Genomic DNA, 27,298 nt, shown 5'->3' on the forward strand with positions numbered 1-27,298 from the left:
AAAGGGAGATGGACCGGATGGTAGATCAAAATGCGTTGCAGGCCACTTTCCCATATCTGGACAATGTGACCATCTGCGGCCGTGACTTGCAGGACCATGACGCAAACCTCGAAAAATTCCTCCGCACCGCCCAACTCCTAAACCTGACATATAACAAGGAGAAGTGCATATTCCGCACAAACCGCCTCGCCATCCTTGGCTGTGTTGTGGAACACGGAGTCATCGGCCCCGACCCCGACCGGATGCGTCCCCTTATGGAACTTCCACTGCCCCACTGCCTCAAGTTTTTCTCCTATTACGCCCAGTGGGTCCCCTACTATGCGGACAAGGCCCGTCCGCTGATCAAGTCCACCTCTTTTCCCTTGACGGCAGAGGCCCGCTTAGCCTTCCACCGTATCAAGGAGGACATTGCCAAAGCCACCATGCACGCAGTGGACGAATCCATCCCCTTCCAGGTGGAAAGCGACGCGTCCGACTTTGCCCTGGCCGCTACCCTCAATCAGGCGGGGAGACCCGTGGCTTTCTTTTCACGAACCCTCCAAGGCCCGGAGACCAGACACTCCGCTGTTGAGAAGGAGGCCCAGGCGATTGTGGAGGCTGTGCGTCATTGGAGGCACTACCTGGCCGGAAAACGATTTACCCTGCTCACTGACCAGCGTTCAGTTGCTTTTATGTTTAACAACAAGCAGAGGGGCAAAATCAAAAATGACAAGATCTTGAGGTGGAGAATCGAACTTTCCACCTACAATTACGAGATCTTGTACCGGCCCGGGAAGCTCAATGAACCCCCGGATGCTCTATCGCGTGGCACCTGCGCCAGCGCGCAGATCGATAGACTATGGGCCCTCCACAATGACCTCTGCCACCCGGGGGTCACCAGGTTCTTCCACCTCATCAAGGCCCGCAACCTGCCTTACTCTATTGAGGAGGTCAGGACCATGACCAGGAACTGCCAAGTCTGCGCTGAGTGCAAACCACACTTTTATAGACCAGACAGGGCCCACCTGATAAAAGCCACTCGCCCCTTCGAGCGCCTGAGCGTTGATTTTAAAGGGCCTCTCCCCTCCTCCGACCGCAATGTGTACTTCCTCAATATTATTGATGAGTACTCCCGTTTCCCGTTCGCCTTCCCCTGCCCGGACATGACCAGTGCCACGGTCATTAAATGTCTGAACAACCTCTTCACCCTGTTCGGCTTCCCCAGCTATATCCATAGCGACCGGGGCTCATCGTTTATGAGCGACGAACTCCGTCAGTACCTGCTAACTAGGGGTATTGCCACAAGCAGGACCACCAGTTACAACCCCCGGGGGAACGGACAGGTGGAAAGAGAAAATGCGACAGTTTGGAAGGCCGTCCTGCTAGCCTTAAAGTCTAGGGGCCTTCCAACCTCCCGCTGGCAGGATGTGCTCCCCGATGCGCTCCACTCTATTCGGTCACTGCTCTGCACTGCCACTAACGCCACCCCTCATGAGAAAATGTTTGTCTTCCCAAGGAAGTCCACATCAGGGACATCACTACCGCCATGGCTGACGTCCCCAGGGCCGGTCCTACTGAGAAGACACGTGAGGACCCATAAAACGGACCCCCTGGTCGAGAGGGTCGACCTCCTCCACGCCAACCCCCAGTATGCTTACATCGCATACCCGGACGGGCGGGAGGACACAGTCTCCATAAGAGACCTTGCACCCTCGGGGACCACAGTAACCCACTACCCACTACCACCCCCCCCCACGATCCGATATCCAGCCCCAGCAGACGGCAGGCCTGGGCCCCGCGACCCGCTCGACATCTACGAGGACGACACGCCTGTGCCACAGCCTACGCTGGACTCGACGCCGGAAGCGTCACTGCCCCTGCCGTCGCCACGCCGATCACAGCGGCAGACAAGACCTCCGGAGAGACTCCAATACACTAACTTTTAATACACTTCACCCCGCCGGACTCAATTTTAAACAAGGGGTGAATGTGGTAAACCACTGTTTGTATTCCTGTTTGTCCTGTTTGTATTCCACTGTGTACATGCCTGGACATGCCTCGGCTGACTCCTCCCACAGGTCCTAGTATAAAGGTGACTGCTCCCCAGCCCTTGGTATCCTGGACCGGTCGACCACTCGAGGCAGACCTCCATTCTGTTGTTAATAAAAGCCTTTAGTTACTCTTCTAACTCTCAGTCTTTTATGAGTAATTGATAGCGCATCACATAGTCTACACAGTCTTCGATAAAGTCAAACACATGAGGGGATACATTATGGGCAAGCATTCATAACTTATTAGGAACATTCTCACCACACTCCTCGAGGAAGTTGCTGAAGGTACGATACCAGTGTTTCCATACCTTAGCAGCTGTAAGTGAATTCAGGTCCAGGTCGAGACCGACGGGTCCAAGTAGTTTTTCCATGATGGATTGATTACAATGTCCGAGTTCCCTTCTGCATATTGAATCATAGCTGTCTGTTCCCAAATCACTCAGAGCGTGGAATGGGTTGCAGTTGATTAAATTGACGTAAGAAAACTACTTGGCACTTCGTCTGAGTAGTAAACAAGTCTTTAATCAACTGGTTTTCAACATGGAGATCTAGTTGTGTCCTTCATTAGTTCCTGTTAAAGAATGTCCTGAGCAAGCTGGGCCCATGCCCAAGTATTTATACTCTCCCTGGACAGCGCCACCAGCAGGCTGCCCAATATTACTTCATAAGACATTCCCACATGAATGACAAGATTCATGTCAGGTACAGCATGTGGTAAACCACTTTTATCGTTCACTATCGTTACACTATGGTTATCACTGTTTATATCGTTACAACAGTGTAAACAGTGATAACCATAGTGTATCACTACACAAGGTCACCTCTTGCCACGCTGTTATGCCTGGGCTGACCACAGCTGACTCCGCCCATGGCTCCGCCTGCTTGCCAAGGTATAAAGGTGGTCGACTGGCTGGTATTCCTCCTTGTTGGATCCGATCACCCACGAGGGTGGGCTCTGTTATTTAGCCAATAAAAACCTATAGTTACTAACTTAACTCGTCGCTTTTCATGAACTGAATTGATAGGTATATCAATTTTATTGGCTAAATTTTGAAATGTCTACAACGGAGCAGCCAAACGACCAGTCAGACGTACAGCCTCAGCCAAACGGCCATCTACAACAGCCCCAGCAGCCGGCCTGGCTACGAGCCCTCCGGCCGCCGTACCTGGATCTAAACCCACAGGCTGCAAATTCAGCCCTCGACTTCGAACACTGGCTGAGCTGCTTCGAAGCCTACCTGGGAGAATCCGGCGTGCCTCCGGCATCCAAACTAAGAGTTCTGACCGCTCAGGTGAGCCCTAAAGTATTTGCACTCATCCGGGACATTGCCACATACGAGGACGCCCTCAACCTGCTAAAAGAACAGTATCGGAGCCCTGTAAACTCAATGTACGCCAGGCATCTCCTAAGATCCTGCTCGCAACAGCCAGGAGAGTCGGTTGATGATTTCTTACGGGCGCTGCAAATACTCGGCAGGGACTGTGACTTTAAAGCCGTAACAGCTGCAGAACATACAGATGGAAACATCCGAGATGCCTTCGTGAAAGGCCTTCGGTCAGACTACTCACGGCAAAGACTGCTGGAATCAAAGGACCTCAACCTGAAAACAGCTGCTAGTCTCGCTCGCTCCTTGGAAATGGCCCATCGGGACCTCAAGACGTACTCCAGGTACTGTGCTGCGCGACCCTGGGACTCGGGCCCGACCCCGGCCGCAATACCCCTCGCACCACCGCCTCTGGGACCTACCACAGCATCGGTGTCCCGGAACCGATCGGGACCGCCACCCCTGGTACCGGCTGCGACATCGGAGCCCCGCGATCGGGCCGCCGGCTGCTTCTTCTGTGGCCAGGCGAAACACCCGAGGGCGCGCTGCCCTGCAAGAAATGCGACCTGCTCCGACTGCCACAAGAAAGGCCACTTCGCGAAGGCCTGCAGGGGGAAAGCCACAGACGCCAGCAGTGCCTCATGCGAGTTGTGGGGGCGGCCATCTTTCATCAAGGCCACAGATGCCAGTATCCCCTCGTGAGTCGTGGGGGCGGCCATCTTTGATCAAGGCCACCGACGCCGGCAGTGCCTCATGTGAGTTGTGGGGGCGGCCATCTTCTCCGCCATTTTATTCAACGTCGTGGGCGCCGCCATTTTGTTCACCGCACTCGACCGCCACCTTGTCTCCAGACCTGACCACCGCCTCACCCGCAGACTACAGCAGCTCGCTCAGCCATACACTAGCCTCCGTCACACTTGACCAAGCTCGCCCGCATCACCTGTCCAAGTCCATGATGGACATCAAAGTAAACGGCCACGCCACGACCTGCCTGTTCGACAGCGGAAGCACGGAGAGCTTCATCCATCCAGACACAGTGAGCCACTACTCCCTCACTGTCCGGCCAACGCGCAACCGGATCTCGATGGCGTCGAGGTCCCATTCTACAGACATCAGCGGCTACTGTGTTGTGACCCTGTCGGTTAGGGGCACGGAGTATAAAAATTTTAAACTTCTCGTCCTGCCCCAGCTCTGCGCTGCCGTCCTACTAGGGCTGGATTTCCAATCCCACCTTCAAAGTGTCACTTTGGCATATGGTGGACCCCTCCCCCCACCCACAGTCTACAACCAGCAGCTTTTAAACCGCCCACCACATACCACCTGCGGCCTATCCACCCCCAAGGTCCCGCCCCCCTCCCTGTTCGCTAACCTCACCCGCGACTGTAAACCCATCGCTACCAAGAGCAGGCGGTACAGCGCCGGGGACAGAGCTTTTATTAGCTCCGAGGTGCAGCGACTCCTGAAGGAGGGCATCATCGAGAGAAGCAACAGCCCCTGGCGTGCCCAGGTCGTAGTCGTTAAGACCGGCGATAAACAACGCCTGGTCATCGACTACAGCCAAACCATAAACCGGTACACCCAGCTGGACGCATACCCCCTTCCCCGCATATCTGATATGGTCAATCAGATTGCACAGTACCGGGTATTCTCTACCATCGACCTTAAGTCGGCCTATCACCAACTCCCTATCCGCCCTGAGGACCGCCAGTATACCGCCTTTGAGGCGAATGGCCGCCTCTACCACTTCCTTAGGGTTCCCTTCGGCGTCACCAATGGGCTTTCGGTCTTCCAAAGGGAGATGGACCGGATGGTTGACCAGAACGGGCTGCATGCCACATTCCCTTATCTAGATAACGTCACCATCTGCGGCCGCGACCGGCAGGACCATGATATTAATCTGGAGAGATTCCTCCGTACGGCCCAACGGCTGAACCTCACCTACAATAAGGAGAAATGTGTGTTTAACACCTCGCGCCTTGCCATCCTCGGCTGCGTAGTAGAGAATGGAGTCATCGGCCCCGACCCCGAACGAATGCGCCCCCTCATGGAGCTTCCCCTCCCCCACTGTCCAAAGGCGCTGAAGAGAACCCTGGGGCTCTTCGCCTACTATGCTCAATGGGTGCCCAATTATGCGGATAAAGCCAGACCCCTCATGAAGTCCACCTCCTTCCCCCTGACGGCAGAAGCATGCGCAGCCTTCTCCCTCATAAAGGGAGACATTGCTAAGGCCACAATGCACGCGGTGGATGAGTCTATCCCTTTCCAAGTGGAGAGCGATGCATCCGACTTTGCCCTAGCTGCAACCCTTAACTAGGCGGGGAGACCTGTGGCCTTCTTCTCAAGGACCCTCCAGGGCCCTGAGATCCGACACTCTTCGGTCGAGAAGGAGGCCCAGGCGATCGTGCAGGCAGTACGACGCTGGAGGCATTACCTGGCAGGCAAACGATTTACCCTCCTCACCGACCAGCGCTCGGTCGCTTTTATGTTTAATAACAAGCTGAGGGGCAAAATCAAGAACGACAAGATCTTGAGGTGGAGAATCGAGCTCTCCACCTACGATTATGATATCTTGTACCGGCCTGGTAAACTGAACGAACCCCCAGATGCTCTATCACGAAGTACATGCGCCAACGCGCAAATTGATAGACTGCAGACCCTCCACAACGACCTCTGCCACCCCGGGGTCACCAGACTTTACCGCTTCATTAAGGCCCGCAACCTGCCCTACTCCATCGAGGAGGTCAGGACCATGACCAGGAACTGCCAAACCTGTGCCGAATGCAAACCGCATTTCTTTAGGCCGGACAGAGCAAGCCTGATCAAGGCCACCCGCCCCTTCGAGCGCTTGAGCATCGATTTTAAGGGGCCCCTCCCGTCCTCTGACCGTAATGTGTACTTCCTCAACATTATTGATGAGTACTCCCGTTTCCCCTTTGCCTTCCCCTGCCCAGACATGACCAGTACCACGGTCATCAAATGCCTGAACGACCTCTTCGCCTTGTTCGGGTTCCCGAACTATATACATAGCGGCCGGGGCTCATCCTTCATGAGCGAGGAACTTCGCCAGTTCCTACTAGCGAGAGGTATTGCTGCAAGCAGGACCACCAGCTACAACCCCCGAGGGAACGGCCAGGTGGAAAGAGAGAACGCGACTGTCTGGAAGGCCGTTCTCTTAGCCTTAAAGTCTAAGGGCCTCCCAACCTCTCGCTGGCAGGAAGTCCTCCCGGCAGCGCTGCATTCTATCCGGTCACTGCTTTGCACTGCCATTAACGCCACCCCCCATGAACGAATGTTTGTTTTCCCCAGGAAGTCGACTACGGGAACCTCGCTACCAACATGGCTGACTTCTCCGGGGCCCGTCTTGCTGCGAAAGCACGTGAGGGCCCATAAAACGGACCCCCTGGTCGAGAGGGTGGACCTCCTGCACGCCAACCCCCAGTACGCCTATGTGGCATACCCAGACGGGCGGGAGGACACAGTCTCCTTACGAGACCTCGCACCCTCAGGCACCCCTGAGACACCAACGTTACCCCCCACCACCCCCCCAAATCCAGCCCAGGTAGACGGCATGCCGGAACCCCACGAGCCTTCGCCGACCACGCAGACACCAGCATTAACATCGGATACTGCACCACCGCCGCCGCGCCGATCAGAAAGGCTTACGAGGCCTCCGGACAGACTGACATACCCGAACTGGTAGTACACTTCACCCCGCCGGACTCAAATTTAAACAAGGGGTGAATGTGGTAAACCACTTTTATCGTTCACTATCGTTACACTATGGTTATCACTGTTTACACTGTTGTATCACTACACAAGGTCACCTCTTGCCACGCTGTTATGCCTGGGCTGACCACAGCTGACTCCGCCCATGGCTCCGCCTGCTTGCCCAGGTATAAAGGTGGTCGACTGGCTGGTATTCCTCCTTGTTGGATCCGATCACCCACGAGGGTGGGCTCTGTTATTTAGCCAATAAAAACCTATAATTACTAACTTAACTCGTCGCTTTTCATGAACTGAATTGATAGGTATATCACAGCACAAGTTACATACAGAGTAAAGCTCCCTCTACACTGTCTCATCAAACACTCCCAGGGCACGCACAGCATGGGTTAGATACAGAATAAAGCTCCCTCTACAAGGCCCCATCAAAAAATCCCAGCGCAGATACAGCACAGGTTAGATACTGAGTAAAGCTCCCTCTACACTGCCCCATCAGTCAATCACTACGCAAGTACAGCACGGCTTAGATACAGAGTAAAGCTCCCTCTACACTGGCCCATAAAACAATCCCAGGACAGGTACAGCACGGGTTAGATACAGAGTAAAGCTCCCTCTACACTGTCCCATCAAACACTCCCAGGGCAGGTACAGCACGGGTTAGATACAGAGTAAAGCTCCCTCTACACTGTCCCATCAAACACTCCCAGGGCAGGTACAGTACGGTTTAGATACAGAGTAAAGCTCCCTCTACACTGTCCCATCAAACACTCCCAGGGCAGGTACAGCACGGGTTAGATACAGAGTAAAGCTCCCTCTACACTGTCCCATCAAACACTCCCAGGGCAGGTACAGCACGGGTTAGATACAGAGTAAAGCTCCCTCTACACTGTCCCATCAAACACTCCCAGGGCAGGTACAGCACGGGTTAGATACAGAGTAAAGATCCATCTACAATGCCTCATCAAACACACCTGGGGCAGGTGCAGCACGGTTTAGTTACAGAGTAAAGCTCCCGTTACATGGCCCCATCAAACACTCCCGGAGCAGGTACAGCCCATTTAGGTACAGAGTAAAGCTCCCTCTACACTGCCCCATCAAGCAATCCTGGGGCAGTTACAGCAGGGGTTAAATACAGAGTAAATCTCCCTCTGCACTGCTGCATCAAACACTCCCGGGGCAGGTACAGGACGGATTAGATAAAAAGTAAAGCTCCCTCTACACTGTCCGATCACGCACTCCCAGGGCAGGTACAGCACTGGTTAGATGCAGGGTAAAGCTCCCTCTACACGGCCCCATCAAACACTCAAAGAGCAGGTATAGCACAGGTTAGATACTGAGTAAAACTCCCCCTAAACTGCCCCATCAAGCACTCCAAGGGCAGGTACAGCACAGTTTAGCTACAGTGTAAAGCTCCCTCTACACGGACCCATCAAACACACCTGGGGCAGGTGCAGCACGCTTTAGTTACAGAGAAAAGCTCACGTTACATGGCCCCATCAAACAATCCCAGGCCAGGTGCAGCACAAGTTAGATACTGAGTAAAACTCCCTCTAACACTGTCCCATCAGAGACGCCCAGGGCAGGTACAGCATGGGTTAGATACAGAGTAAAGCTCTTTCTATACTGTCCCATCAAACACTCCCAGGGCAGGTACAGTGCAGGTTAGACACAGAAAAATGCTCCCTCTACACTGCCCGATCAAACACATCTGGGGCAGGTGCAGCAAGGTTTAGTTACAGAGTAAAGCTTCCTCGACACAGTCCCATCAAACACTCCCAGGGCAGGTACAGCAGGGGTTAGATACAGAGTAAATTTCCCTCTACACTGGCCCCAACAAACAATCCCAGGGTAGGTACAGCACGGTTTCAATACAGAGTAAAGCTCCCTCTACACGGCCCCATCAAACAATCCCAGGGCGGATACACACAGGTTAGATACTGAGTAAAACTCCCTCTACACTGTCCCATCAGACACTCCCAGGGCAGGTACAGCACGGGATAGATACAGAGTAAAGCTCCCTCTACATGGCCCCATCAAGCAATCCCAGGGCAGCTACAGCAGGGGTTACATACAGAGTAAAGCACCCTCTACATTGCCCCTTCAAACACTCACAGGGCAGGTAGAGCACGGGTTAGATACAGAGTAAAGCTGCCTCGACACGGCCCAATCAAGCAATCCCAGGGCAGGTACAGCAAGGGTTAGATACATAGTAAGTCTCCCTCTACACTGCCCCATCAAACAAACCCAAGGCAGGTACAGCATGGCTTAGACAAAGAGTAAAGCAACCACTACACTGTCCCATCAAACACTTCCAGGGCATGTATGGCACAGGTTTGATACAGAGTAATGCTCTCATCACACGGCCGCATGAAACAATCCCAGGGCAGGTACAGCAGGGGTTAGATACGGAGTAAATTTCCCTCTACACTGGCCCCAACAAACAATCCCAGGGTAGGTACAGCACGGTTTCAATACAGTGTAAAGCTCCCTCTACACAGCCCCATCAAACAATCCCAGGGCGGATACAGCACAGGTTAGATACTGAGTAAAACTCCCTCTACACTGTCCCATCAGACACTCCCAGGGCAGGTACAGCACGGGTTAGATACAGAGTAAAGTACCCTCTATACGGCCCCATCAAACATTCCCAGGGCAGGCAGAGCACATGTTAGTTACAGAGTAAAACTCCCTCTAAACTGCCCCATCAAACAATCCCAAGGCTGGTAAAGCACGACTTAGATACAGAGTAAAGCTCCCACTACACTGCCCCATCAAGCACCCCAAAGGCAGGTACAACACTGGTTAGATACAGGGTAAAGCTCCCTCTACACGGCCTCATCAAATAATATTTTGGCAGTTACAGCACGGGTTAGCTACAGAGTAAAGCTCACTCTACACTGTCCCATCAAACATTCCACGGCAGCTCCAGCATGGGTTAGATACATAGTAAAGCTTCCTCTACACTGCCCCATCAAACAAACCCAAGGCAGGTACAGCATGGCTTAGAAAAAGAGTAAATCAAACACTACACTGTCCCATCAAACACTTCTAGGGCAGGTATGGCACGGGTTTGATACAGAGTAATGCTCTCACCACACGGCCGCATCAAACAATCCCAGGGCAGGTACAGCAGGGGTTAGATACAGAGTAAATTTCCCTCTACACTGGCCCCAACAAACAATCCCAGGGTAGGTACAGCACGGTTTCAATACAGAGTAAAGCTCCCTCTACACGGCCCCATCAAACAATCCCAGGGCGGATACACACAGGTTAGATACTGAGTAAAACTCCCTCTACACTGTCCCATCAGACACTCCCAGGGCAGGTACAGCACAGGATAGATACAGAGTAAAGCTCCCTCTACATGGCCCCATCAAGCAATCCCAGGGCAGCTACAGCAGGGGTTACATACAGAGTAAAGCACCCTCTACATTGCCCCTTCAAACACTCACAGGGCAGGTACAGCACGGGTTAGATACAGAGTAAAGCTGCCTCGACACGGCCCAATCAAGCAATCCCAGGGCAGGTACAGCAGGGATTAGATGCAGAGTAAAGCTCACTCTGCACGGTCCCATCAGACACTCCCAGGGCAGCTACAGCACAGGTTAGATACTGAGTAAAACTCCCTCTACATTGTCACATTCAACACTCCCAGGGCAGGTACAGAACGGTTTAGATACAGTGTAAAGCTCCCTCTACACAGCCCCATCAGACACTCCCAGGGCAGGTACGGCACGGGTTAGATACATAGTATATCTCCCTCTACACTGCCCCATCAAACAATCCCAAGGCAGGTACAGCACGGCTTAGAAACAGAGTAAAGGAACCTCTAAACTGCCCCATCAACACTCCCAGGGCCGGTAGAGCACAGTTTAGATACAGAATAAAGCTGCCTCTACACGGCCCAATCAAACAATCCCAGGGCAGGTACAGCAGGGATTAGGTGCAGAGTAAACCTCACTGTGCACTGTCCCATCAGACACTCCCAGATTAAAGCTGCCTCTACACGGCCTAATCAAATAATCCCAGGGCGGATACAGCACAGGTTAGATAATGAGTGAAACTCCCTCTACATTGTCACATCAAACAATCCCAGGGCAGGTACAGCACGGGTTAGCTACAGAGTAAAGCACCCTCTAAACTGCCCCATCGAACAATCCCAAGGCAGGTAGGTACAACACGGCTTAGATACAGAGTAAAGCTCCCTCTACACTGTCCCATCAAACACTCCCAGGGCAGGTACAGCACTGGTTAGATACATCGAAACATAGAAGATAGGAGCAGGAGTAGGCCATTCGGCCCCTCGAGCCCGCTCCGCCATTTAATGAGATCATGGCTGATCATCCAAATTCAGTACCCTGTCCCTGCCTTCTCCCCATATCCCTTGATCCCTTTAGCCTCAAGAAATATATCCAACTCCTTCTTGAATACATTTAATGAATTGACCTCAACTGTCCTGTGTGGCAGAGAATTCCACAGGTTCACCACTTTCTGGGTGAAGAAATTCCTCCTCATCTCAGTCCTAAATGACTTACCCCTTACCCTTAGACTGTGACCCCTGGTTCTGGACTCCCCCGCCATCAGGAACATCCTTCCTGCATCTAGTCTGTCTAGTCCTGTTAGAATTTTATAAGTTTCAATGAGATCCCCTCTCATTCTTCTAAACTCTAGCGAATATAAGCCTAATCGACCCAATCTCTCCTCATACATCATTCCTGCCATCCCAGGTATCAGTCTGGTGAATCTTCGCTGCACTCCCTTCATGGCAAGAACATCCTTCCTCAGATAAGGTGAACAAAACTGCAAACAATACTCAAGGTGTGGTCTCACCAAGGCCCTGTACAACTGCAGCAAGACATCCTTGCTCCTGTACTCAAATCCTATCGCTATGAAGGCCAACATACCATTTGCCTTCTTAACCGCCTGCTGCACCTACATGCTTACCTTCAGCGACTGGTGCACAAGGACACCCAGGTCTCGTTGCAGTTCCCCTTTTCCCAATCTATTGCCATTCAGATAATAATCTGTCTTCCTATTTCTGCCACCGAAGTGGATAACCTTGTATTTATCCACATTATACTGCATTTGCCATGCATCTGCCCACTCAACCAACCTGCCCAAATCGTACTGGAGTTTCTCTGCATCCTCCTCACTGCACACACGCCCACCCAGCTTTGTGTCGTCTGCAAACTTGGAGATATTACATCTAGTTCCCTCGTCTAGATCATTTATATATATTGTGAATAGCTGGGGTCCTAGCACCGATCCCTGCGGTACCCCACTAGTCACTGCCTGCCGCTTGGAAAAAGACCCGTTTATTCCAACTCTTTGCTTCCTGTCTGCCAACCAGTTCTCTATCCAAGACAGTACCTTACCCCCAATCCCATGTGTTTTTACTTTACATGCTAATCTCTTATGTGGGACCTTATCAAAAGCCATCTGAAAGTCCAAATACACCACATCCACTGGTTCTCCCTTATCTATTCTACCAGTTACATCCTCAAAATATTCCAGTAGATTAGTCCAGTAGATTTGTAAATCCATGTTGACTTTGTCCGATCCTGTCACTGTTTTCCAAGTGCGCTGCTATTACATCTTTTATAATGGACTCTAGCATTTCCCCACTACCGATGTCAGGCTTACCGAGTCTATAATTCCGCGTTTTCTCTCTACCACCCTTCTTAAATAGTGGGGTTACATTAGCTATCCTTCAATCCATGGGAACTGTTCCAGAGTCTATAGAATTTTGGAAGATGACCAGCAATGCATCTACTATTTCTAGGGCCACTTCCTTAAGTGCCCTAGGATGTAGATTATCAGGCCCTGGGGATTTATCGGCCTTCAATCCCGTCAATTTCCCGAACACCATTTCCCTACAAATACTGATTTCATGCAATTCCTCCCTCTCATTAGAACCTATGTTCCCTGACATCTCTGGGAGGTTATTTGTGTCCTCCTTTGTGAAGACAGAACCAAAGTATGTATTTAATTGGTCTGCCATTTCTTTGTTCCCCATTATAAATTCCCCTGATTCTGACTGCAAGGGACCTACGCTTGACTTCACCAATCTTTTTCTCTTCACATATCTATAGCAGCTTTTACAGTCAGTCTTTATGTTCCCTGAAAGCTTACCCTCAAAATCTATTTTCCTCCTCTTAATTAACCCTTCTGTCCTCCTTTGCTGAACCCTAAACTGCTCCCAATCCTCAGGTTTGCTGCTTTTTTTGGCCAAATTATATGTCCTCTACAGAGTAAAGCTCCCTCTACACTGCCCCATCAAGCACTCCCAGGGCAGGTACAGCACTGGTTAGATACAGAGTAAAGCTCCCTCTACACTGTTCTATCAAACACTCCCAGGGCAGGTACAGCACTGGTTAGATACAGAGTAAAGCTCCCTCTACACTGTTCTATCAAACACTCCCAGGGCAGGTACAGCACGGGTTAGATACAGAGTAAAGCTCCCTCTACACTGTCTCATCAAACACTCCCAGGGCAGGTACAGCACGGGTTAGATACAGAGTAAAGCTCCCTCTACACTGTCTCATCAAACACTCCCAGGGCAGGTACAGCACGGGTTAGATACAGAGTAAATCCCTCTCTACACTGTCCCATCAAATGACCCGCCAGCATGGAGGACTGAGGGATCTCCAAGGTATCCGGTAGCAAACCAGGGAGATAGGGGATATGGACCACTAAGGAAACCCTGTTATAACTGCGGAAAGACAGGACATTGGCAAAGGGAGTGTCAGGCGCCAAAAAGAAGTAACCGGTCCGGCGCTGTGGGATGCTCCGGGCGAATGGCACCCTTCCATGAGCAACTGGCACTCGAGCCTGGGGACCAACAATGACGGGGTCCGACCTTGGAGGTCATGTGCAAGGCAGGATATGACAATCATGGACGGCCTATAGTCTCAGGTGTTGTAGGAGGTCGTGATACCACATTTTTATGGGACACAGGCGGATCCAGAACGTGTCTGGGAAACCAGCACCCTCTCTCGCACAACGACTTAACTAATCAAGAAATTCTCCTGAGCGGCTTTACCGGTCATGGGCAGACCGCTACAATCACTAAGCCATTGGAGATTCAATTGGGAAGTTTCAAATTTAAGCATGCCTGCCTGTCGGTGCCACAGGTGCAGGGGGAATCGGCAGTAATTGGTATTGACTTCATGAGAATATATAATTTGGCTAATGACCCAGCAAACCATTGTATTTGGAGAATGTGCGAAACTTGTGTTGACAGGTTAATACCCACGGGGACGTATGACGCGCGCATATGCTGCATGAAAACTTTTACTTTTGTTCCTTCTACCATAACAGACGACCCGGAAATACAGGATATTTTAACCCAAAACTCAAATGTTTTTGCCACCCACAAACACCAGTGTGGCCAGATGGCAGGACCAGTCTCAATCATGGGACCCGATCCTCCGCCCCAGAAGAAGTATAAAATTCCCGTTGAGGCAGAAAAGGACTTAGACAATATTATTCACAGTCTCTTGAATCATGGCGTGCTCTGACCCATTGCTTCTACCAATAACTCACCCATTTGGCCCGTTCAAAAACCCGATAAGTCCTGGAGAATGACTATAGATTACTGAACCTTGAATAAGGTTACGCCTTCCGTGGCACCCACTGGCCACTGCCAGACCGCTTCAAAACTTTCCCCAACTGCGAAAATCTTTACTGTCCTGGACATCAGTAATGGATTTTGGTCCATACCCTTAACAAAAGAATGCCAGTACAAATTTGCTTTTACTCACAAGGGAAAGCAGTACACTTGGACCCGGTTGCCTCAAGGTTTCCACAACAGCCCCTCAATATTCTCAAACATACTGGCAAATAGTTTGAAGGGATTTTCCCAGCCCTCAGCACTCGTTCAGTACGTAGATGATATCCTCCTCCAAACTGACACCATGGAGGAACATAAGGTCCTGTTACAGGAACTATTTAAAACCCTCCACAAGATTGGGATAAAGGTGAACCCTAAAAAGGCGCAGATTGTGAAACGGTCAGTGCATTGCTTGGGAATGCAAGTCACAGAGGGACTAAGGGAGGTAACGGAAGAGCAAAAAAGGTCCACCTCCAAGTTGCCTACCCCCACAGATGTAAAATCCCTCCAGTCCCTTTTAGGGATCACCAGATATTGCCGGGACCACATTGAGGACTGCACTTTACTGGCAAAACCTTTATGTAACTTACTAAAGAAGGGAGTGGCCTGGGAATGGTCCCAACAACATACGGATTCCTTTAACCAGCTAAAATTAGCCTTGACCCAAGCCCCTTCACTACGCAGCCCTGAGTCTCTGAGTTTTTATCTGGAGACTGCCGCTTGTGAGGCCGGCCTATCAGCGGTATTATTACAGGAACACTCTGGGAAGCTCCAGCCTGTTGGTTACGCTTCTAGAGTTCTCACCCTGTGAGAAAAATTTACTCAGTGTGTTTAGGGCTGGGCACAAATTCTCCCCATCGTTGGACTTAACCCTTTGATTATCCTAACCACACACACACCTATTAAAATGCTTATGGATGGTAGCCTTAAAGATGGCTCGGTCAGTTCACAACGAATAGCCAGATGGACACTCCTACTCCTACAAGGGAGGGATGTCGAGGTTAAATATCAACCTAAATAAATGAACTTAGCGCAGAACATGCTGTACCCAGGAGACCCGCACGAATGTAAAATTTTGTCATCAAGTGACCTTGATGGCCCCTTTCAGACAAAATTTAGGGAGGGTGACGGTAACCAGAAAATCAAAACCCACGTTTATGTGGATGGTTCATCAACTGTGGTTAATGGACAACAATGTACCGGATTTGGGGTGGTAACTATGACTGAGGATGGGAAAAGAGTTCTCGAACAGACCCCTATAAAATTGGAAGGGCACAGAGGGGCACAAATAATCTCCTAGAGTGGCCCCTCGAACCCCGTCTTTAATCCGACCCGTCAACTGGGCTAGAAACCATCCTCTACCCCCGCCCAGTCCGGGACGACCCAAATGGTTGCATCAGGTATCAGAAAAGATAGAACTGTAAATAAGAGCAGTTGCTATCCTGATCTTTCTTTTTCTTTCTAGGTACTGTAACTGATTATTGCACGTGGAAATCCCAGTACCCACCCTTCTGGGGTACTGTGGTCTGGTGTTTGGCTGTATCATCCTCACTGAGAACTCAGGTGTATCTATTACCGCAGACGGACGGAACAGTCAGAACTGTGCCCAAGACAACAATGCAGGTTTTCATGCACCTACCAATGGCAACAATGAGTGCAGGTGTAGCAGCCAAGGAAAAACCTGCTATGAGACGGCAACGGAAACTCAACTGAACTTTGTGTGTATTGCGTGTACGGGAAAAGATGTATGGCTGGCTATGCAGAACACAGGGGGCACCCATAGGGTTCTATCGGGGGCAAATCCTGTTGGTTCAGAGTATGAGATGAATTGTACTAAGATAGATAAACAACTGTGTTGCAACATAAGCAAGACAAGCACCTCCTTACAGATTAGGGTGGGGTGTAGCAGCAATTCAACTGTAAGAAACCTCATCAGTAATCCACGGAAGAGCTTAAAACCAACGTGCTCGTGTAAACACCAAGGAAAGCTAGTGGTTCAGGTATTACAGACACCTACTACCCCCGAGCCAACTACCCCACTCATTGTTCAGACCACCACCCCGATCCCTACGACCCCGGTTCCAGTTTGGGACTGCCCCAAACACGAGCCAGGACCCAAAGGAGGGGTAATATTAAGAAACACGACCAAAATTGTTTATGATAATATACAATATGAATTAATACCTATAGTACTGAAGATAATCGATGTACAATTGCCCAATTGGTGCCCGGAGGGAACCAAAAGATTGTATCAGGACTTGACTTTGATGTTGCTCAAGGGAGAGATAGGAGGGAAGCAGGGAACTGAAACAAAGACAGCTAGGAAAAAGAGGAAGAGGGGGTTACTGAATGATGCAGGGACAGTCTATGGAGCAGGAATGGCCACTGTAAATACTCTAGATATAACTAATTAGAACTCCATAGGTTAAAACCTTAACCCAGCCAGTCAAAACTCTATTGGAGGAACTGAATAATAATCAAAGACAAGAGTCACAGGCAGGACGAGAGCGGCAAGAGCAGCGGACCTGCGGGAGAATCGGCGGAGCGGCGGTTATTTAAAGCAGCGTCGAGGCTCAGGTAGGCCTTAGAGCGGCGAGAGCGGTGGACCTGCGGGAGAATCGGCGGAGCGGCGGTTATTTAAAGCAGCGTCGAGGTTCAGGTAGGCCTCAGAGCGGCGAGCGCGGCGGACCTGCGGGAGAATCGGCGGAGCGGCGGTTATTTAAAGCAGCGTCGAGGTTCAGGTAGGCCTCAGAGCGGCGGACCTGCGGGAGAATCGGCGGAGCGGCGGTTATTTAAAGCAGCGTCAAGGCTCAGGTAGGCCTCAGAGCAGCGAGAGAATCGGCGGAGCGGCGGTTATTTAAAGCAGCGTCGAGGCTCAGGTAGGCCTCAGAGCGGCGAGCGCGGCGGACCTGCGGGAGAATCGGCGGAGCGGCGGTTATTTAAAGCAGCGTCGAGGCTCAGGTAGGCCTCAGAGCAGCGAGAATGGCGAGAGCGGCGGACCTGCAGGAGAATCGGCAGAGCGGCGGTTATTTAAAGCAGCGTCGAGGCTCAGGTAGGCCTCAGAGCGGCGAGAGCGGCGGACCTGCGGGAGAATCGGCGGAGCAGCAGTTATTTAAAGCAGCGTCGAGGCTCAGGTAGGCCTCAGAGCGGCAAGAGCGGCGGACCTGCGGGAGAATCGGCGGAGCAGTGGTTATTTAAAGCAGCGTCGAGGCTCAGGTAGGCCTCAGAGCTTACTAATCTCCAATCTCTGAACTCAGAGGGAGGGAGAGAAGTAAAAAGTAATTGAAGTGTGACGTCACCAGAAAGCAGGTAAGTGATTGGTTGGTGAGTATTTCTCTCTTTTTAAATTTTAACTCTGTGGTTTATAGTTTCTAAAGTCTCTGTGGTGTAGCGGGGACTGTTGGTAAACCAGGGCCCTTAAATATACCATTTAACTGTAGTGTAATTGGTGGGATTGATTTGATTTAATTTAATTTCAATTAATTAAAGGGTAAGTCATGGCAGGAGAGCCCGGCCCCGTGGCATGCTCCTCCTGCGCTATGTGGGAACTCAGGGACACTTCCTGTGTCCCTGACAACTATGTGTGCAGGAAGTGTGTCCAGCTGCAGCTACTGGCAGACCGCATTGCGGCGCTGGAGCTGCGATTGGATACATACTGGACCATTCGCGATGCTGAGGACGTCGTGGATAACACGTTTAAGCAGTTGGTCACACCGCAGGCAAAGGTTGGACAGGCAGAAAGGGAAGGGGTGATCAACAGACAGAGTACTAGGCGCAGGCAGGTAGTGCAGGGGTCCCCTGGGGACATCCCCCTCTTAAACAGATACACCACTTTGAGTGCTGTTGGGGGGGATGGCTTATCAGAGGAAGGCAGCAGCAGCCAACTTCCTGGCACCAGGGGTGGCTCTGCTGCACAGGACGGGAGGAAGAAGAGGGGTAGAACTATAGTAATAGGGGATTCTATTGTAAGGGGAATAGATAGGCGTTTCTGCGGCCGCAAACGAGACTCTAGGATGGTGTGTTGCCTCCCTGGTGCAAGGGTCAAGGATGTCTCAGAGCGGCTGCAGAACATTTTGGAAGGGGAGGGTGAACAGCCAGTTGTCGTGGTGCATATAGGTACCAACGATATAGGTAAAAAACGGGATGAGGTCCTAAAAGCTGAATATAGGGAGTTAGGAGGTAAATTAAAAATTAGGACCTCAAAGGTAGTAATCTCAGGATTGCTACCAGTGCCACGTGTTAGTCAGAGTAGAAATAGAAGGATATTTCAGATGAATATGTGGCTAGAGGAATGGTGCGAGGCGGAGGGATTCAAATTCCTGGGACACTGGAACCGGTTCTGGGGGAGGTGGGACCAGTTCAAACTGGGCGGTTTGCACCTGGGCAGGGCCGGGACCAATGTCCTAGGGGGAGTGTTTGCTAGTGCTCTGGGGGAGGGTTTAAACTAAAATGGCAGGGGGTTGGGAACCTGAGCAGGGGGACAGAGGAAAGGGAAACAAGGATAAAAGCAAAAGATAGGAAGGAGAAAAACAAAAGCGGCAGTCAGAGAAATCAACGGTTTAAATCAAACATGGCCACAGTAAATAATAATTCTAATAGGTCTAAGAGCGTTAAAAAAACAAGCCTGAAGGCTTTGTGTCTTAATGCGAGGAGCATTCGTAATAAGATAGGTGAATTAGCTGCGCAAATAGAGGTAAACGAATATGATTTGATTGGGATGACGGAAACATGGCTCCAGGGCGGCCAAGTCTGGGAACTCAACATCCAGGGGTATTCAATATTCAGGGAAGATAGGCAAAAAGGAAAGGGAGGTGGGGTAGCATTGCTGGTTAAAGAAGGGATTAACACAATTGTAAGGAAGGATATTAGCTCTGATGATGTGGAATCTATATGGGTAGAACTGAGAAATACCAAGGGGCAGAAAATGTTAGGGGGTGTGGTATATAGACCTCCAAACAGTAAGGCAGAGGTTGGGGATGGCATTAAAAGGGAAATTAAAGAAGCGTGCAATTAGGGCACAGCAGTCATCATGGGTGACTTTAATCTACATATAGATTGGGCTAACCAAATCAGTAACAATACTGTGGAGGAGGAATTCCTGGAGTGTTTACGGGATGGTTTCCTGGACCAACATGTCGAGGAACCAACCAGAGATCAGGCCATCTTAGACTGGGTATTATGTAACGAGAAAGGATTAATTAGCAATCTTGTTGTACGAGGCCCCTTGGGTCGGAGCGATCATAATATGATCGAATTCTTCATAAGATAGAGAATGAAGTAGCTGACTCAGAGACTAGGGTCCTGAATTTAAATAAAGGAAACTATGATGGTCTGAGGCGCGAGTTGGGTAGGATTGATTGGGGAATGTCACTCAAAGGGTTGACGGTGGATAGGCAATGGCAAACATTCAAAGACCGCATGGATGAACTACAGAATTTGTTCATCCCAGTTTGGCATAAAAATAAAACAAAAAAGGTGACTCAACCGTGGCTAACAAGGGAAATTAGGGATAGCATAAGATCCAAGGAGAGGACATATTAATTGGCCAGAAAAAGCAGTAAACCTGAGGATTGGGAGCAGTTTAGGATTCAACAAAGGAGGACAAAGGGATTAATTAAGAAGGGGAAAATAGAATATGAGAGTAAGCTTGCAGAGAACATAAAAACTGACTGTAAAAGCTTTTATAGATATGTGAAGAGAAAAAGATTGGTGAAGTCAAGCGTAGGTCCCTTGCAGTCAGAATCAGAGGAATTTATAATGGGGAACAAAGAAATGGCTGACCAATTAAATACGTATTTTGGTTCTGTCTTCACAAAGGAGGACACAAATAACCTCCCAGAGATGTCGGGGAACATAGGGTCTAATGAAAGGGAGGAACTGAAAAAAATCAGTATTTGTAGGGAAATGGTGTTAGGGAAATTGATGGGATTGAAGGCCGATAAATCCCCAGGGCCTGATAATCTACATCCTAGGGTACTTAAGGAAGTGGCCCTAGAAATAGTAGATGCATTGCTGATCATCTTCCAACATTCGATGAAATTTGGAACAGTGCCCATGGATTGGAGGGTAGCTAATGTTACCCCACTATTCAAAAAAGGTGGTAGAGAGAAAATGGGGAATTACAGACCGGTAAGCCTGACATCGGTAGTGGGGAAAATGCTAGAGTCCATTCTAAAGGATGGAATTTTTTGAGGATGTAACTGGTAAAATAGATAAGGGAGAACCAGTGGATATGGTGTATTTGGACTTTCAGAAGGCTTTTGATAAGGTCCCGCATAAGAGATTAGCATGTAAAGTTAAGGCACATGGGATTGGGGGCAAGGTATTGACTTGGATAGAGAACTGGTTGGCAGACAGAAAGCAAAGAGTTGGAATAAACGGGTCTTTTTCCGAGTGTCAGGCAGTGACTAGTGGGGTACCGCAGGGATCGGTCCTTGGACCCCAGCTATTCACAATATATACTAATGATCTAAGGGGAAGTGCAACGAAACCTGGCTGTCCTTGTGCACCAGTCGCTGAAGGTAAGCATGCAGGTGTAGCAGGCGGTTAAGAAGGCAAATGGTATGTTGGCCTTCGTAGCGAGAGGGTTTGAGTACAGGAACAAGGATGTCTTGCTGCAGTTGAACAGGGCCTTGATGAGACCACATCTTGAGTATTGTGTGCAGTTTTGGTCCCCTTATCTGAGGAAGGATGTTCTTGCCATGAAAGGAGTTCAGCGAAGATTCACCAGGCTGATACCTGGGATGGCAGGAATGACGTATGAGGAGAGATTGGGACGATTGGGCTTGTACTCGCTAGAGTTTAGAAGAATGAGAGGGGATCTCATTGAAACGTATAAAATTCTGACAGGACTGGACAGACTAGATGCAGGAAGGATGTTCCCGATGGTCGGGGAGTCCAGAACCAGGGATCACAGTCTATGGATAAGGGGTAGGCCATTTAGGACAGAAATTAGGAGGAATTTCTCTACCGAGAGAGTGGTGAACCTGTGGAATTCTCTACCACAGAAGGCAGTAGAGGCCAATTCTTTAAATATATTCAAGAAGGAGTTGGATATATTTCTTAAGGCTAAAGGGATCAAGGCGTATGGGGAGAAAGCAGGGACCGGGTACTGAATTTGGATGATCAGCCATGATCGCACTGAATGACGGAGCAGGCTCGAGGGGCCGAATGGCCTACTCCTGCTCCTATCTTCTATGTTCTCTATGTTTTCTATGTTAGGACAGGAATGTATAGTGATCCAAACACAACAGGTCTTAGAAGGACATGCACGGACTATTAATCAACTTATTAACACGGCCAAAAGGGCGGCGAACGGAACCCAACAACAAACACTGTGCATGACATATGGCAATTGGATGCTGGACCAGCTGAGGGAAAACTTAATGCTGGCAAAACGTGAAGAAGTACCCACTTGGATCAACAATACTCAAATCCGGGGTCTGATAAAGCAGAATGTTCCTGCTACTATCAATTCAATTCAATTCAATTCAATTTTATTTGTCATATATGCAGCAGACATATGTACTGCACAATGAAATGTTGATTTTTACAAGTCCTCCCAACTTCGGTATCCCGTCCGGTAAGAGATACTGAAGCATACGGTCTCGTACCAACAGGTTTCGAAACAGCTTCTACCCCCAGGCCATAAGACTCATGAACGATTAATTTATTATTATTTATTACTGTTGTTTTATTTATTATTACTGTCTTTCTATTAGTATTTCTATTAGTATTTTTATCATTGTTATGCCATATTTATTCCAATGTTGGGAGGACTCATAAAAATCAACATTTCATTGTGCAGTACACACGTCTGCTGCATATATGACAAATAAAATTGAATTGAATTGAATTGAATTCAATAAATATTGCTAGCAATGATAAAAAATACCAACAGAAACACAGCAACAATAAACAAGACAACAGTAATAAATAATAATAAATTATTCGTTCATGAGTCTTATGGCCTGGGGGTAGAAGCTGTTCCGAAAGTTGCTGGTACGAGACCATATACTTCAGTATCTCTTACCGGACGGGAGCAGGGTGAAGAGGTTGTGGCTGGGGTGGCTCGCATCTTTGATGATTCTCAGGGCCTTCCCCCGGCACCTCTCGGGGTACATATCCTGCACAGTATGTTGTGTAGCCTTCACCACCATCTGTAGAGCCTTGCGGTCTATGGCGGTGCAGTTGCCATACCAGGTAGTGATGCAGCCGGACAGGATACTCTCGATGGTGCACCGGTAGAAGTTGGTGAGAATCTGGGTGGCCATTCCAAATTTCTTCAGTCTCCTGAGGAAGAACAGGCGTTGGCATGCCTTCTTGGTTACGACGTCGATGTGATGGGACCACGTTAAGTCCTCCGTAATGAATACACCCAGGAATTTGAAGCTGCTGACTGTGAATTACGGAAACTCAGCAGAGTATGGTTCAACGAGGAATGTTTGGGCCTCTGTGGAAGTACTGCTGTAGGGATGGTGATAGGAGTCCCCATGATAGGACACCAGGAAGGAATGCCATTATTTGAGGTCCAAACCATAGGCACTATACAAAAAGGAGTATGGGTGGCCATGGCAGGAATGAGGCCATATGCTGTGAAGCAGAACGGTACTCTAGTGGGAACTGCATTGGGACAATGTGCCACTATGGAAAGAACAGTAAAATTTACCCGACCCGCACCGCGCGATGTGGATTTAAGGGAAATATGGCCATAAATTGCTCCTTGATCATGGAGAACGCGATTCACAAACCTATCACCCGAAGCGCTTATATGGGTGACGGAACATATTGTTTTACCACCACCAAAGCTAGTTACCATTATGGGAATAAGGACTGCCCTATCCAAAACCCAACCTTCTGCATGCACCCCCTGATACCGATGAGAATTGGAAATGAGAAAATTATCAACATCCAGAGGCATGCAACTGTTAATCTTAATGTGTCAATAGACCGGAAGAATCGCTTGACAAAATATTTCACAAAAGTCGACATCAACATCCAGCTAGAGGAAGAACATATAACGTAAATTAGACATAAGCTTGATCTTGTTCATGAAATCTACGAAAGGGTGGAAATGAATACCCAGGACATTGACCAAAAGATTAAATGAATCAAAATCAATACTTGGTGGGACGACCTTTGGAATTGGGGCGAAAATGTTAACATACACCCCTGGGTGAGACTCGTGTCCCACCTGATTGTAATTATGATTATGCTGGTGTTCATATGCCTATGCTTCACCTGGGTAAGCATGAAAAGACTAGAGAAAAGGCTGAAGGTTCAAGTGGAATCAATGGAAGCGTATCAGGCTTGACAAAGGACACACCCTGACGATGGTAAACAGTTTTATGGTGATCAAATCATTTGGTCAAATGATAACGACCCCAAATGATAACGATCAAAGGGAGGAATGTGGAAATGGAAGAACTAGTGTCTAAATAAGAAAACTGAAATAAAATGAAGGAGTCACCATGTGTAAGGGATAGTGGGTAAATAATGTAGAGGTTCAGTAATGTTCTGAACAGAGGGCTCATAGGTAACCTTGTCAGGCACGGGTGAGGTCACTACAGACACCAGTTAACAAACAATGGGTCAATTGGAGAAAATGGATGAAGTAAGACGTAAACTAATCAAGGAGTTGGGACAGATTGTAGAATAGGATAAACTAATCATCAGGGCACAGGAAAAAATGAAAAAATGTGTAACCAAAGAGATGGGACAGTTTATAGAATAGTATAAACCAGGAGGGAAAACCCCAGATAGGAGCGAGGAACCTAGGAGCAACACTCGACAGCAGGGACCTGGGGACAGGAACCCTACGTAGAGGCTTAGACAGAGATTGATCACCTCGGACCAAATCGGGTAATATCAATATAAGTTGTGAGTCTTATATTTTGGAATTGTACTTTAAATAATGAAAGGGTTAAAAGCAAATCCTCTCAGTGTTTAAAATGCAGAGCAAAACAAAGGAAAGAGAAAGGGGTTATGTGCGAAATCACTAAGAGCTGAGGAGAAGCCAGGTGGCTAGATAAAATGTCTGCCCAGCTCAAGGACTTTATACAATGGAGCCTTACAAGAATAAGATAAGGCATAGCCACCAAGCTAATCTTAAAGTAGTAACATAAAGAAACAAAATGGCTTGCGTAGATTATTAAAGAAACCTCAGCCTAGCAACTATGGTCTGGCAGCCTGTAGAACCAGACGTCATAACACAGGTGGCAGAGATAAGAAATAGAACAGAAAGAATGGGCTCAGTTACAAACGAGTTGTTGATACTGTAACCTATGACCTGCAGCCCAGTGTTGCAGACCAAGAAGGGTCACAAGGGCCTAGCTGCCAGAATCATTGCAGGGGAGGATTAATTAGCTATTGTATTGAAGGGGTTAAATTGAACCCTCTCAGAATTCGGACAGCCAAGGTGACCACTAATTAAGTGATGCCAGCAAAATTAAACTCAAAACAAAGGAGTGGGGTCATGTGAAAGTGAATAAGATAAGAAATATCACAATAAAAATTGACTTACGTAAAGAGGCGAAACTAAACAAAGAACAATGTGAGAAGCTTCGAAAAACCAAGATAAGACGCAGTCGTGGGACCAGACAGAATATGTGCGTTTTGCGTAAGCGATAAGGAATGTGCTGCTTTAGCTAAAAATTGTAGACACAGCAGAATATAGGGGTCATGGGAATTTGACCTGTGACCAAAGGCATAGCAAGATGTAACTAACCTTTACTAATACTGAAAAGAATCCATATGTGATCAGGTGATTATTGTAATACAATGTGATTGGATGAAAATGGAATAAAAAGCTGTACCAACCAAGAGAGAACGAGAAGGTGCTCACACAGACCGCGGGGTCTGAGAAGCTTCTCCCAGAGCTCTGATAATAAATTGCATCTTTTTACTTTTACACGGTTTAGATGTGAATTTATTTTCACCACAACAAATAATGAACTGTGTTTGTTAAGCATTTATTAAAGATAAATCTTTGTACGTGAAATCTGTTGCCTGTGTGTTTGTTCAGACCAAACTTACATTTGAACCCTAAAAGGAAAAATTGCGAACCTATTTGTTCGATCTTTCGAACATCTAGCGAATTCGGAGCAACAGCTCCCACTACACGGCCCCATCAAACACTCCTGGGGAAGGTTCAGCACGGATTAGATACAGAGTAAAGCTCCCTCTACACTGTCCCAACAACGAGCTTCAGCCCCGACCTCAGGAAAGTGCCAGTATGACACTTATCACTCTCCACATCTGCTGTTTTGTTTGATCAGTATGACTGACATTGAGATCTTACTGCCAAAGAAGCTTACACTGGGCCAATGCACTTCATGCAGAATCCTTACAGTCAGCAGGCAGAGGACACTGTCATCCCCTCATTCCACAGGGGTTGTGTCATTAAATATAGTCCAAGGTAGACAAAAATGGTTTGGTTGACAGTGAAGGGGTGACAGGAAATCTCTGCAGAGCAACTGAGGCGCAACCTGCGAATAATCAATCATTCCCAGTTCAACCAATCCTTACCTGCAGTAGATTGAGGGATCATCTCATACAACACATGTTCAAGAGATGGGTGGAGGTAATTGGGAGGAATGTAATCCTTCCTCCATGGCAGAATAGTTTTGCCAAGTGTCTTTAGTGCATTCGTTAAACAGAACCTGTGAGAAGGCCATGGAGAGAGAGAGAGAGAGACATCAGAATGATTGGCTCCTGATGACAATATTTGAAGAGCATTAATCCCATTCTCTTTATTGCACTGGTCCCACAATGATGAGAACACCGAGCACTGTCAGCCATGGCTCAGTGTGTAGCACTTTTGCCTCTGAGTCAGAAAGTTATGGTTCAATCTCCACTCCAGAGACATGAGCATATAATCCAGGCTGACGCCTCAATGCAGTACTGAGGGAGCGCTGCAATGTCGGAGGGGCAGTACTGAGGGAGCGCTGCGGTGTCGGAGGGGCAGTACTGAGGGAGCGCTGTACTGTCGGAGGGGCAGTACTGAGGGAGCGCTGCACTGTCGGAGGGGCAGTACTGAGGGAGCGCTGCACTGTCGGAGGGGCAGTACTGAGGGAGCGCTGCACTGTCGGAGGGGCAGTACTGAGGGAGCGCTGCACTGTTGGAGGGGCAGTACTGAGGGAGTGTTGCACTGTCGGAGGGGCAGTACTGAGGGAGTGCTGCACTGTCAGAGGGGCAGTACTGTTAGTGAGGGAGTTCCAGGATTTTGACCCAGCGATGATGAAGGAACAGCAATATACTTCCAAGTCAGGATGGTGTGTTACTTGGAGGGAAACTTGGAAGTGGTGGTGTTCCCATGTGCCAGCTGCCCTTGTCCTTCTAGGTGGTAGAGGTCGCGGGTTCGGGAGGTGCTGCCAAAGAAGCCTTGGCGAGTTGCTGCAGTACATCTTGTAGATGGTACACACAGCAGCCACGCTATGTCGGTGGTGGAGGTAGTGAATGTTTAAGGTGGTGGATGGGATGCCAATCAAGTGGGCTGCTTTGTTCTGGATGGTGTCGAGCTTCTTGAGTGTTGTTGGAACTGCACTCATCCAGGCAATTGGAGAGTATTCCATCACACTCCTGACTTGTGCCTTGTAGATGGTGGTAAG

General features: G+C 49.1%; 1 protein-coding gene across 1 annotated transcript in view; it reads right to left on the reverse strand.

Annotated features, from left to right (window-relative positions):
• Positions 1-27,298, reverse strand: part of LOC147121706 (regulator of G protein signaling protein-like) — a 119,144-nt gene that overhangs the window by 70,824 nt on the left and 21,022 nt on the right. Inside the window, exon 3 of the mRNA XM_085982151.1 lies at positions 26,217-26,350. Coding sequence (XP_085838277.1) covers positions 26,217-26,350 — 134 coding nt within the window. The remainder of the gene's footprint in view (positions 1-26,216; positions 26,351-27,298) is intronic.

The sequence above is a fragment of the Somniosus microcephalus genome, chromosome 3, assembly GCF_052327205.1.
Source record: "Somniosus microcephalus isolate GS21.2 chromosome 3, FLI_Smic_1.0, whole genome shotgun sequence".
Taxonomy (NCBI): domain Eukaryota; kingdom Metazoa; phylum Chordata; class Chondrichthyes; order Squaliformes; family Somniosidae; genus Somniosus; species Somniosus microcephalus.